This window comes from Prunus avium, chromosome 8 (assembly GCF_965620075.1).
Source record: "Prunus avium chromosome 8, drPruAviu1.hap1.1, whole genome shotgun sequence".
Lineage (NCBI taxonomy): Eukaryota > Viridiplantae > Streptophyta > Magnoliopsida > Rosales > Rosaceae > Prunus > Prunus avium.
This window is the reverse complement of record NC_142291.1, coordinates 31639775-31654246: the sequence shown is the minus strand read 5'-3', so window position 1 is coordinate 31654246 and position 14472 is coordinate 31639775. Positions and strand designations below refer to the sequence as shown.

The window sequence follows — 14472 nt, the reverse complement described above, 5'->3', positions numbered from 1 at the left end:
TCATACAAAATGAAAAGGAGGGCAATCACTGTGGTGACACTTTTTCATCCCAAGTGCTACAATTTTTTGTCTACTCGTATTATAACACGTGAATTAATAATATCACGTGACGATATTAAGTTAATTTAGGGCTCGTTCTGGACTGCTTCTTTAGAAAGCACTTCTAGCAAAAACACTTATTATAAGAATGTTGAAATTTTCATAAGAAATCGACGTGCTTCTTGGAAAAGCACTTGGTAGTACTTCTTGAAGAAAAGCGCCTCAATGACCCAGAAGTACTTCTAAACTTTTCTGTCAAACGATGTCAAAAGCGTTTTTGGTTGTCAGAAAGTGTTTTTAACCCTTTCAGAATCACTCCCAAACAGACCCTAAATAAGAACGTGTAAACCACCAATAAGCCCAAGATCGATAGTTTTTAATGGATTCAAACTAGAAACAAGTTATTGGGCAAAGAAAATGAGAAAAAGCTATAAGAAATTATAATCCACTGCCCATGTATACTCTAAATAGAAATGAAAGACTTGACCCAACAAAAAAAAACATAGTAATGAAAAAGAGAGCTAAGATTTCATTAGCCCATGTTCAAGTATCTCTTTAGCTGTAACAGTCTAAAAGCCCACTGAAATGCAACATCGTAGAATACTGCAACTTTGAAATTCCGATTCCAACTCCAATTCATTCCCTCTCGTATTCGTACAAAGTTGTAATGCTCAATTCTACGATTTGTTCAAAACAATAGAGTTTATGATTTGTGTCATTCTCCAAGTTCTAAATGCATGACATCCGAACAATAAAATTTGCAAAAAAATGAAATTTTAAACGATGGAGTTCTAAATTAAAATATTCACAATTACTACAGAAATGGACAAACACAAGGTAAAAACTAGAACCAACTTCGTGACTTTGTCATTAAGGACGGATCTAGGCATGGGCTAGAGTGGGCTCTAGCCTAGTGCTAAATTTGGAGGTGAAAATAATTTCATATTAATTTTATAAGTTAAACCCAAGTTAATTAAAAATAGTCCACCCCTTTTTGTTGAAATTAGCCTATCACAACCGTAAGATTTCATCTCTAGAGGCACCCACACACATCAAAAATCATGTTTTTCTATTACCCACCCATGTAAGCTATAACTTTATATTTGAACTTGAGAGCTTAGAAGTAGTAGGTCTCCTCCTCTTTAAAATTGTATCAACCTATATCCAATGGGTTCTTTAATATTAGTAAGTTTCTCACTTACTTTTTGTTTAATTTCCAATTTCAATTGTTATTGTTAGCCTTTTATGATTTAGAGTTTGGGTGTTAAATTTTGGCAATTTTTTTCTTATTTGCTATGATTTTATTGATGACTTGTCATTTTTCTAATTTAATCTATTCATTACTTGATCTCTGCTTTTATATAGTCTAGTTGTCTCTTGGTTTTGTTGAATGCTTGTAGCTTGTGATTGTGCAATTGTAGATCTAGATGACTGCACTCTCTACGTCTATGTGTACTCCCATCAAATTTAAAAATTGTTAATTGAAGAATAGTTGCTACCACTCATTTTTTTTACATATAAAAAAAACCTATAGCCTATAGCCAATTAACCATGTAAACCCCTCATCAAAAAAACCATGTAAACCTAAAGAAAAAAATGGTAATATAATGGATCTCCCATTAAAAAATACTAGTCCACCCCTATAAAATTTCCTGGGTCCACTCTTGTTTGTCATACAATCATAAAACTTGGGCTCCTTATGAAAGCAATGGGGTATTTCTCGGAGCAACTCCATCCATTTGCCCTTTGCCATGGCAAGGGGGGAGCTAGGGCAGCAACTATTCATTTTTTTGTTTTTTTCACAAATTTTTTTACCTCAATAATTAATTCGGATAATATTTTGTTTTTAAATCCTAAAGAATTAACTTTGAGAATATTTCGGATAAGATTTCTTTTAATTATATTTTGTTTGATGTATTGAATGTGTTGAAAATTGTGTAGAAAATGAAAAATAATAGAAGGAGAAGAAATTATAAGAGGATTTTGTGTTGAAAATGAAGAAGAATGGTAGGTATTTATAGAAAAACAGTTCAGAACTTTTTGGTGAATTTTTAAATAATTATTCGAATTCTTTTCACATTTTTTTGTAGAGTTTTTTCAATTCTAAGGCAGATCTTGCCTGAGGGCTAGCCTGGGTTCGTGGGCCCCATCTCCTACTAGGGCAAGCCCTTGCCGCTAGAAACAAGATTTTGGCCCAAACCCCCCAGACAGAGGCTTGGGCGCACCGCTGGAGTCGCTCTCAGAGCTGCATTTAAGGCAAGCGATGAGGGGCCATCAACTGGGCTCATATTCTTTAGTTGGGTGGGGTAAGGCTTTTATGGATTGATGACTAAATATGGGGCTTCCTTTTCAGAGTTGGGGTCCAAAAGCGCTATTGATAAAACTTTCTGTGAAGCAATGCTTTTTCTAGTGGCAAAAACATTTTCTATAACATAGTTTTTGTGTAATCCTAGATCTTCTGCTGATGTTTCTGTGATGATATCGTGTTTATGCCGAAAACTATGTTGTTTGGTAGGGATGAGAAATGGGTACCTATCAGGGCATATCGGGCATTTGCTACCGTTAGGTGTAAGAATTTGGTGGTGGTATTAATACTGGTAGTGTTAGGTACACATTGGGGTATCCATTACTCATGCATTCGTTTATACATACATTTAATATAACCTAAAACGGAAATCAAAAACTCAAAACAACGTCATTTTGGACACTAAAAACCATATAAGCATAGAAAACATCGGTAGAAGATCCTATTTTGAGTTTCTAATGAAACTTTAAGATCCTATATTACCAGCAACAACATCACTATGAAGAAAAAGTACTTCATTCCAAGGCATGCTCACATCTTTTCTTCTTTCTTTCTTTTCTAATTTTGAATGGGGATAAAAATTTGGAATCTATCCTTCACCAAACTTATTCGGTTATTTTAATGTCATCCCAAATCAATGCCCATTGCTACAGGCAATCTTTAGGTATGCACACGACTGCCCCATAAATGGAGGGCAATGGCATTGGTACACACACACCACAATAAATTCCAGTCCATGTATACATATATATATATATACATATTTATTTTCTCCAACAAGAAGGGGAAGCTTCCTTTGCCGACACTGGCTTTGATTTTTTTTTCTTTTCTCAGTTGAATCTCATCACATACCTCCAATTTAATTCACACATGTTATTGAAGTTCTCGACTTGTCAACCAAATTGAAGATACCTCCCTAATTTCTGCTACACTGCAGGGTCGCATCCCATATTAAATCAAAGTCAATCAAGAGTGAAAGAAACACAAGTGTAAATACTAATAGGTCATTCCATTTACCTAGATTATTATTCCACTCTAAAAAATAATAAGGTCAAGATTCTAATCCTTTTTTATTTAGTCTCTGGCTTTTCCCCCTGGATTTACTGAGTTTTTGCTTAATTGTAGTGTTAATGGACATATATGAGATGATTAATCACTTGAAGATTAGTTTATAATCATAACTTGAAAGTATGAAGGAGAATCTCATCCGAATTATCGGCATACCGACCATACTGTACTTTTTGTTAGTGCCACCAAAATTGAGGCATAGCTTTAAAACTTGCAAGCTGATAATTTCATGTGACAATAACTTCATCTTATAAAGTTGTTGAGAAGTAATCAGGGTGCGTGTTTTTGAGGTTCCAAATCTGAGGTATGAGAAAATGTATGTTGAGAAGTACTAAGTGTTGGAATAAATGAATATATGATTCCCCATAAGTAAGCTTTGGGAAAAATATGTTTCCTTGTAAATCTTGGAAAATTCAAAGGAAAGCGGATCAATCCAGCATTGTGTGTCAGGATATTTTACCTGCTTCTATTTGTTTCTTTATTTTTATTTTAAAGACGGTATATAAATAATATTAATACGGATGTCGGTAAAGATCGTACATGTTTTTAGATTTTTAAGTAGTCATTTAAAAGTAAAATCAAATAAAAAATGAACACATTATTGTATTCTAAGTGGATTATGTATCCATACTACCATTATGATAATTCAATTTTTGTCATCTTTCTTAATAGGCACGACTTTCTTTAAATAAAAAAATGAAAATTTAGAAATTATAAGTTCTATGACCCTCGTGGGCATCTTAAACTTAGAAGAGAGTAGATGTGAGTTAAGTCAGTTAGCTAAGGTACGTAGTGTGTCCGCCTCTTTACATTTGAGTTCGATCTCTTTTATGTACATTAAAGTAGTTTAGAATATCGCTTATTAAAATAAATAAATAAATAAAACTTAGGAAGAGAACTCAGACTCCAAGCCTGGTGGGTTTGAAAGTCAAAAGTTCAAACCATCTATATAATCGAAACTTGGGCTTTGCACTAGTTTCATTGCTTGCTCTACTGCCTTCCTCAGCACATGGTTGTTGGAATGGGAATCGAAATTCCATTTCCTCCATATAATATTCTGCGTCTGTGTGTGAATGTGCTTCCTGAGAACGATAGGTGAGCAATGTGAGTTTGAAATTAATCACATTTTAATGTCAAATTTAGTAAGTGACATCCTAGGAAAAGAGATGGAAACATAAGCTTGTATAAAAAAATTGATTAGATTCCATTCCCTATAAAATAAATTTGGAGGCATATATATTTAATTTTGTGGAACAAAATTACTCCTAAGTTTCACCAAACTCCATAGAACCCTACTTCCCAGTTCCCAGAGCTTGGACTAGCCTTAACGTGGTTTTGACTCATGGTATTAACACCTCCATCAATATAATAATTCAACACCAAACCAGGCAATAAACTCTGACCTAGTAAAGGGCCGAATTAAATTCGGTCTGGTGGTATTTAGTCTTCACTTTATTAGCGAAAAGTTTGGTGATGTTCAGAATGTCATGAACGATAGTTGTTGAATTAAAAATAAAAAACCATAACGTCTTTAGTTTGGTTATATCTTAATTTGGATAACCATCTTTTGAGGAAGTTTGTTGCATTAGATCTTTCAAGCTAATCAAAGATAGAGAAAGTGACTAGTAAGAGTTAGCCACAACGAACTTAATTAGTTGGATGGTCCTAATCAGTTAGTTAAATAAGAACTTAACTTAATTATCACCCACAATAATGGAGCAAATTTTTCAATGTAAATCTGCAGGTACAAATAATAATAGAAGGAGACAATTAAGAGGATGGCTAAATGTTTGGTCCAGCTACCTATTGGAGATTATTGACGGGCCAGCTCCAATATCCCCAAGCTATAGAAATCAAAACAAACATGAGAAAAAGAACCCCAAAAAAATAAACAATTAGATTTTTTTGTTGCCGTCAAAGTTAGGAAGGAGGAGGGGGGAAAACTCACACACGGGTATCACGAGAACTTAAACCCATGACTATTTGGAAGCACACCAAAAGTATGTGCCAATCCAACTAACACCCCATTAGCTTCGTAATAAAATAGAACCCGGAACCCTAATATAAAAAGCTTCAAAAAATTACCTGGTTTACAAGAAAGTTCTTTGCGACAAAAAGTTAGGTGAAGATTTGGCATGCAACTTCCTTGTGGATGTGGATATGATATGACCAGTCTTTGACTTCACAACCCAAAGTTGCATAATGGCCAAATGGATGAGATAAATCATATGCTGCTAAAATAGAGTAAATTCCATTCGGCAAAGGAAAAGGAAAAAGTGTGAATTCAAGGCTCTATGTACTTGTCCCATGGGTTGGTCTTTTCTTCTTGTATGTAACACACACCTGTAGCTGATAACGGTATTATAGATCCACACGTGTCATTCTAAAATGATATCATCTTTCTCATTAGACTTCTAAAATGGTATTAAAATTATCTTTAGTGTCATTCTAAAGATAAACACTTTTTAAAGTTGAAATAGGTTGTAATTTCTCATATATTTTTGAACTCTATATAAAAAAAAACTCCTTTCTATAAGGATTTATAACTATAATGTTTCAACTTAATAGGCTTTAACCCATTATAGACTCATAGTCGAACATTATGCAAATAGGTAAATAGTCTATATTAACGTTGGTGCTTAAATATATAAACTTAATTGTAACTATCATTATTTTGTTATTTTCGATCAATAATGTTATGTCATGTCATATAAAAGTGTTATTACACAGGTCATAGCGTTATTGGTAAAAAATAGTGAAATAGTGTCATCTCCGTTTGATGAAAATCTTTCGCCATATTGACATTGGTGCATGTATGTGTATTTATAATGTATGTTGCGATGTACCTACCAAGTGCAGGTCCTCCACTATCCCAACCCACCGAACAAATTCAACAACAACCAAAAACAAAAGACAAAAAATAGTTCAATCTCATAAATTGGGACTCTGACCATTCAGGAGCATCATGATGAGGTGGAACCTTCCCCAAAGAAAAACCCTAATAAATGATTTTTGAAGAACCCTCCAGTGGGGGCAACTGGGCAAGCCCATCAGGCAAAGCAAGTTAAAGACAATGTCTGCAAAAAGAAATTTAAGGAGAGAGAGAGAGAGAGAGAGAGAGAGAGAGAGAAAGGCAGCTGTGTAAGGAAAGAGAAGGGAAAATAAAAAGAAGAAGGAAGGAAGGTTTAGGTTATCACATGGGGTTAGGAGGACTTTTTTACCCCGTGCCTGGCTGTAATGATATTCTACACACACAACAGCAGCAAGCATTGTACCAAACGATGCAAACCCAACTGGGTATAAAAAAAGAGACTCCGGCCAGTGTTAGTTTAATTTGTTGTGTTTGGAGTTTGGACCAACGGTCAAAGAAGGGTTTAAAAAAACAATATTCTTCAATAAAGTTGCAGAGACCCCACAAGAGAAGCCTTCTTCATCACCTGGGGCTTTGGGGCCCTGAAAAAGAAAGTGCCAAGCACCAAGTGACCAACCGACCAACCATAGATGCTGTCAAGCACCAAAGAGAGAAAAGATGAGGAATAGAAGATATTCATGGAGATGGGGAAGATTGTACCAGCCACAAATAAATCAGAGAAATAAATACTGGTAAAAGTACTCATTGGCACTTGCCAAAAATGCTCATTGCTAAAAATAATAAGCAAAGAAAACAATGAAGAAGAATAGAAAAATATATAAAACTTTTGAAGAAAGTTAAATTGCAGAATTGATGTAGAGATTCAAGAAAGAGAAGGATTCTGATTACTATTTTCATGAACATTCAAGACTTGATGGAGACTGACAAAATGCCAGAATACAACAAGAGACCCCCCCCCCCATATTCAAAGATATGTTGGTTACACCAGTTTAAGAATAAAAATTAAGTACAACCCCATGCCTTCTAATATCTGTCTGCCTTACAAACCCAGAAACAACTTTTGCATCAATCAAACAACAACAAAGATTAGCACACACCCAAAAACAATAAGAACTACCAAACTAAGGCATTAGGCTCAAACTCACGCCAAAAGGCGGCGATTTCCTTAATACCGCCACTCCTGAATTTGTGAAAGATAATTAGTGGAATTATCAAAAGGTTAATGGTTCTGCTGTACTGAAGCTTCGCCACCTTCCCTCATGCACCGAAGGTAAACTAAAACTGAACCTCCATTTGCTCTATCCCCAGCTGGAAAAATCGAGCTCCAACACCTTTGTTGGATTCTGCACTGAGAGTATAAAGATTCATTCAGGCCCAGGTGAAACCTGTGAATGATTATGCTCTCTATTTACAGATTAAGAGGCATAAACCAACGTCCAAAAACGCGACGCAACTCCTACTTTGTAAACTTCTAAGGTGTTAGCTGATTTTAACTTGCTACCAGTATAAACAATTGCCCTAATTCAGTGCAGGCCCCATGTTAGATTTCCATCTTCCAGGTCAGGCTATCAACACTAGCATTATGCTCTTTCTCAAGTGCAGCAACTTTGGCCCGATGCGCTGCTATTGCAATCCCACCACCCTTTCCTCTTTCATCATGAGGAAGCTCGCATGCTTCACTAATTGTCCCCGATCTTAAGTCAGCCGGGGGGATGAAGCAGTCCACTGACAAGCCTGGGACATTAAATGCGACCTCCTCAATTGTCCAAGCTTCTTCCATTCTTGTTTTGGTATGGCTCATTGCCATTTCACCAAACCTGAAAAGGGTCACCACAGAACGCCCAGAGTGTGCAATCATGATTCCTTCAACAGGCCTGTAATCATCAAGGAATGAATTGATTGTGGTTTCCCAGTAAATTGCATCACCACCATTGGATTGGATGCGGGTCAAATGGGAATCCTCCATATGAACAAGAAGCCCTGTCTTCTGGCTGAAGTAGCCAAACAACACATGTCTTATGATCTCTGCAGGGCCTTCACTCCTGGCTTTCAGAGTCTGAGGATCAGCACAAAGCTTGAGGATGAAGCAATCCTCACCATTGATCTTTCTCTCTCCTATACATCTTGCATCCGTAAACATACTAGCTGTAGATCTTGGATCTAGACCCTGAAAAAGAAAAGCCAAAGAAATTTGTGAATAAGCTGGATGACTAACCATATGGCCAACAGAAAGAAGCACAAATTAGCACACAAAACTTCACCTGAAGTGCACGTCGCAATGGTCTCACTGGTCCTTTTGCAGTATGAGCACCAAGCCACGGTGTGTGCCTCCAGACAAGCTTTCCATTGCAGCCAGCATGAACCTTGCTGCCCCCTACCGCAAGCTCCACATACCACATGTCCGGATTCATCTGCCAGAGCACAAACCCACCTGACTCTGCACATTTAGAGGCATTTCTGGTCTTCGTCACCTTTGTGGCAGTTTCAAACTCAGAAGCTACCATCCGAACTTTTCCCATTGCATAAGCATTTTTTATTGAGTTCTGCAGCTTCTGCCCACCAGACGCCGCTGTGTACTGCTGCAATATGTACTGGGCAGAGGAAGTTTCCTGCAAAGATTAACATCCATTAACACCAACTCTACAGTTGTTACATCCAATTTGGAGTAATTTTTAACAAATGATTCCCAATCCAAAGTTCAATGCAATCTAAAGAAAAATCTTCTACAATAAATTACTAGCTGTCATGATCTGTTATTTTGGCGAGAAAATGCAAGAAAACAAGTAAGCTTTAAATATCATGGTTTTGTCAGTATCTGGAAGCTTAGAAATTAAATTCAACCAGCCAGTTAAGCTCATTGGCCTGCTGTGCTGAACTTTCCACAACATGTAACGTCTGATTAAGATTCCCTTAGATATCAGCCTTTGCTCAGATTTCTCGGTTACTTTCTCGCATGCCAAACAAGGGAGAGACCAAACCACCAAAATGACAATAATCAGAAAAGTCTAAATCCCAAGTGGAGAAGTTGTAGAAAACAATTTTAAAATAAAACATTGAAAAAACCAATGACCCCGGATTAAATCATCGAATGATCTTCAAATTTAAGCAAAACATGGAGAAATAAATTATTAGTGCAAATCTAATCAACTTTATACCGTAAGAAGCAATTCATACCCCATCTCCACGAACCCAATTTGTTCTAGAAGAAAAAGGTGAAAGAATCCAGCCATTTTTGTAAATAACTCCAAAGTCCAAAACCAATTCTTGTAATCTTGTTCCGGTTCAAAAGTTTGAAATACCACCACCACAGCAGCATAACAATAAACCAAAACAAAGCCATAATGCATGAAAGCAATTGTTTTTCAGAAAACAAAAACCCAACCCACAAGTTTTTTTTGTTGTTATTCCCCAGTTAGAGTTACCATCCCAGAAATAAAGAAAACGTTAGAAAAAAAAATTGCCATAAGCCCCAAATAAGGTAGCACAGCGAGCGAGAGAGAGAGAGACTGACGATGGGAGTGTCTTTAATGCTCAGATGAGGCAGAGGGTCGGACGAGCTGACGTGGAGGGGTCCGAGAGGAGCCCCCATGACTCCAAGCAACAGTCTCAGATCAGACCTCCTGCTGTTGCTGTGCGCCACGGAGCTCACCGAGGAGGTCCGCGAGAGCTGCCCACGCATCCACTGACCCAAACCCGACCCGACCCGCTTCGATTCCCCGAGTTCCCCTCCGTCCGGATCCGGACCCTCCATCACCGGCCTCAGGCTCCCGGATCTTCCAATCAACGGTTCCGGCTGCGCCACCAGCTGGCCACCGTGCCCGTGGCTGTGATGATGGTTCTGCTTCTTCCTGCGGAGCAGACCCGACATGGGCGACCCGGACCGGGCCGGGCTGCTGGCCCGAGACCGAGACGGGCTGAGACCCCGAACCACCTCGTCTTTGAGAGCAGAGAAGAAGCCTTGTTTCTTCTCCATTTCTTGGTTCGGTTTCAGAGTATTCTTCCTGACCCGGTTTTTTCTCGACCCGAGAAAGTCGTGTGGAGTGTGGTTTGTGAAATCAAGCTGTGACGGGTTGTGAGGAGTGAGCAGAGAGAAGAGGTTGCAGAGGGCTAGAGAGAGCAGAGAGCGTTGTTCTTGTTGGTGGTGGTTAAAGAAGGAGAAGAGTGTGAAGAGTGAGACTTGTTCTTCATTTCATAAGGAGAGAGAGACAGAGAGAGGTGGAAAAGGAATAGTGGAAAACTGAAGATTTTGGGAGCAAAAACGCTTTCAAGAGTGTGACCTTTGGTGGGACTGTGTGCGGAGGGAGAGAGAGAGAGAGAGAGAGAGAGAGAGGGGGCCTCCCTTAGTGCGTGACCTTTGAGGCTTAAGAGAGAGAGAGAGAGAGGAGATCCACAGTGTTTTAACTATTTTAATTGGGGAAATTAAAAAAAGCAAAAGTGAATATTCCATTTTTCCATTTCATTTTCAGTCTTAATTTCGACATTTTCTTACATTTTTAAAATGCCATAATTTTTTGGATGTCTAATTGAAAGCAATAATAAGAAGAAAAAAAATGTGTATGTCATATTGTATTTTTAGTGATTAAGAGTAATGAAAATACCGATTTATGTGGAAATATCGGTACTCAAATGTATGAAAATATTAATATTGACTAAAACTTTGAAAAAATCTAAAACTATATAAACTATGTATCAAAATTTAGGAAATACTAAATTACATAATGTAGCATATTCATGACGAATTTATGTAATTGTAACACGTTCGGAAACTCTAATGTGCAAAAAAATTAATTTCAAGAAGCATATTTTAGTATAAAATTATATTACATGAATAATGCTACTCTTATCACATTTGTATACAACATTTTCATACCATCTTATGTGGCAAATGAGGTCGACAACCACATCAATTAAAATTATTTAACATTTTTTTTTCTTTTATGATTTATTAACACTTTAAAAAAAAACTGTTAATTAAACTTTCTTTATTAAAATACACTTCATTGATTTAATTGATTTGGCATATGATATGAACATGCCACATCGTTTGGTATAGAAATGTGGGATAAAAATATGGTAAGTGTAGCATTACTCAAAATACATTATAATATCAGTAATATTTGTCATCCCTTATATGTTGGATTAAAAAACAGATATTTCTATGAAAATATAAGTATATCGATGAATACTTTCATCATAGTCTCTATGTTAAGTTCTCCCTATCCTAATATAGTTTAAGATAAATAAAAAAAAGAATACAATTACACCATTTCAATTAGAAAGAAGAAGAAGAAAAAAACCTTATATAGTTTTCAATCAATAAAGTTTCTATAATGGTTTTGTTTAGAAGAAGAAAACCTTATAAAATATATATTGTACCTAGTAAATAGATTTATGAGTAATGAACTGTTATCTAAACATCAAAATTTAGCTTATTTGCAAGTTTCATGTTAAGTAATTTATTTTAGAGTGGGTATTAGTATTGTTCGAGTACAATAAATTCTCGAATCAGTGCTGATATTGAAAGATGTCTCGAATTCGAATCCTCTATCCAAATTAACTAAAAAAAACACCTAAATTTGCTAATGACACGTAGGTTTAGAGTTTTGGAGGTACATATGTATTATCCCAAATTTTAAGGTATAAGGATAAGATAGTGGACATATTGACCGAAAAAAGAGAGGATAAGATAGTCGAGATGCATGGGGGCATGATAGTCAAAAAAGCAACATCAGTTAGTCAACAATATCTAACAATGATAGTCAAAACATTGAAATCATGCTACGAAATTTAAAGGAAACTTGCCTAGAATGGTTAATCTCTCATTTAATCACATTTCCCCTCAACTATGTAAACAAGAGGTTTTGTCCCCGGAATAATTCACACATTGAAAGCTACCCACGGAAATATAGAAACTAATAGGAACAAACATAATTGTCAAACAAAAAGCGAAAAAAATAATTTAGAAACCAACAGTAGAGTGGCTGTTAATAAACCATATATATGAGATAATTTTGTTCAATAACTGTTTACACTATAATCAACAAAGCATATCCAGTACCAAAACAACGGGCACCAAGGCTGACACGCCTTCTCCCCTGTTGAAATACCCCAAAGGTACACACAGACAGAACCTTAGAAAGTGAGTGTCGTCAACACCTTCTAACATGCCGAAGGAAGACACTCTTCTGAAGCGGCAGCCACCTGCCGAAGCTCCCGATTGCTGAACCTAATTTTCAGGGACACGTGTCACCTCCACAACGGCTTGCACAAAGTCCCACATCGAAATTTTGTGCAAAACTCCCATTTTCACTCCACTATAAGTAGGGAACAGTGCCCAAGTAAAAATGGTAACTATTTTCTCACATTTACTGTTACGCTGCCAAAATTACAACATATAGCTAACTTAAGCATCGGAAAGCCTTTAGTAGGCATCACACCGGTGTTTGAAGCTTGACAATTGCTTCTCGCTCATTGTCTTCTACAGATTCTTCAAATACCGAAAGTCCGTGCCTTCTCCTCTACTGAAGATTCGACACTTTTCCACCTAAATTGACCCTCTCAAAAAGAGCATCAACAATAACGTTTATGTTAATTAGCATATTGTGCTTTGCATTGTCTTGATCAGAGCTGCCTTCTGTGTTTGTACAAGATGCCCTTTTGGAAGATTTATTGGGTCGGGTATGAAGAATAGTCATCAAAATTTTCAAAATTTTCACTATCTTCATCATCTCTATGTATAGAGTAAGTGTATTGTGAAGAATAGTCATCAAATGTTAAATCCTCAAAATAGTTTGCATGTAATTGTTAACATGTCACTCATATGGATCCAAGATTGGTTGACGTTGTCCATAAGCAAAATCATTTGAAGATTGGGTCTCAGATTCTTTTCATGAGCCGCTCGATTCCATCCCAAAAGGAAAGGTCAAAAACTCACATTCTCATCTGAAAATCTGATTCTTGCAAGAACATTTCAAAACAAAACAATATAAATATACATATGTTAGCATATTATCACAAAAACAGAAGTAACATGGTGATTAAGGCGTTGAATGAGTGAAATGGCAGGGGTTTGAATCCCCTTTGCATGTGTGCTGACTATTATTAATTTTTTTTTTGGGTCAAGTGTGTGCTGACTATGGGGTTAGGTTTTACGCCCTCTCGATTGTATTAATTTACTTAGTTAAATAAAATGTTCCCTTGTACCGTCAAGGTTTCCTTAAAAATAAAAAATAAACGTTTATGTTACTAAGCTTTTAAAAAGCACATAAAGATTTTTATAAGAAACTTACAAATATTTTTCTGTATATTCTTCACTTGGTAAGTTTTACGTACTTCCCTGTGAAACACTAAATTACAGCAAAAATAAGTTTGTAGAGAAAAGAAAAAAAAAAAAAAAAACTTATTTCTTAAATTAAGCAGTACTCATGGTTGTTGGAAGGGCTAGTAGCATAATTACGCCAAGGACACCCATTTTCATGAAAATAAAATAAAATTATTTTTTGGTACAATGAAATAAGTTGTTTTTAGTACATGTATTTACTGAATTTGTACGTCTAATACCTATTGGAATATTCCCGAGTGGAAATTGTTATGGCGAATGCGAATATATTGGAAGGGGAATTTAACATGTCAGGTACTATGAAAATAAGGTTACCATTTGATAAAATAAAATAAAAACATTTTGTTAATTTGTTTATTCGAAAACAAAGGCAGATATAAAATGTCGAATAAATAGTTGCATATATATGATTCAACATAGGGCATTATGGTTGGTTAACGAGTTAGAATAATTTATTTCTAGATTCAACTGTCAAAATAGTTTATCATTTATTAAACGAAGTCATTTGTATTGTTATGATTTGGATTTTTCAAGCTTTAACTTTTTTATTATTCTAAGTTTGCAATCTTAGTTGGGATGCCTATGTCAGAGTTTCTTCGATCCTGCGTATCGTTAGTAGAGACGCACTAGATTGTCTTAATTTTGATGTTAGACAGCTTCGTTATTGTAACAACCTTTTTGTGATTAGTTTGTATTGTCTCTTTGTGGCTAGTGGCTTTTTGGCTAAATTATAAATTCAATTATAGAATTTCTATAATTAAAAACAAAAACAAAAAACCGAAGTCATTTGATGACTTCGTTTAATTTTTGTAAATATTTTTCTCCAGATTTCGAATTCGTTCATATTTT

The 14472-nt window shown here is 36.0% G+C and overlaps 1 protein-coding gene across 1 annotated transcript; it reads right to left on the bottom strand.

Annotated features, from left to right (window-relative positions):
* Nucleotides 1–7139: 7139 nt before the first annotated feature.
* LOC110767974 (glutamyl-tRNA (Gln) amidotransferase subunit A (DUF620)) lies at nucleotides 7140–10648 on the bottom strand. The gene is made up of 3 exons (XM_021971653.2): nucleotides 9796–10648; nucleotides 8546–8893; nucleotides 7140–8451 (listed from the first exon to the last, which is right to left on the bottom strand). The coding sequence occupies exons 1-3, from the start codon at nucleotides 10255–10257 to the stop codon at nucleotides 7825–7827; spliced, it is 1437 nt and encodes a 478-aa protein (XP_021827345.1). The 5' UTR covers nucleotides 10258–10648; the 3' UTR covers nucleotides 7140–7824.
* Nucleotides 10649–14472: the final 3824 nt, after the last annotated feature.

Bases quoted from the DNA above. Each gene is read 5' to 3' on its own strand.
- LOC110767974 (XM_021971653.2), bottom strand. From the start codon at position 10,257: ATGGAGAAGAAACAAGGCTTCTTCTCTGCTCTCAAAGACGAGGTGGTT. The intron at 8,894-9,795 runs GTCAGTCTCTCT...TAATCTTTGCAG, and splicing joins GCATTAAAGACACTCCCATC to GAAACTTCCTCTGCCCAGTA. The intron at 8,452-8,545 runs GTGAAGTTTTGT...TTTCTTTTTCAG, and splicing joins CATTGCGACGTGCACTTCAG to GGTCTAGATCCAAGATCTAC.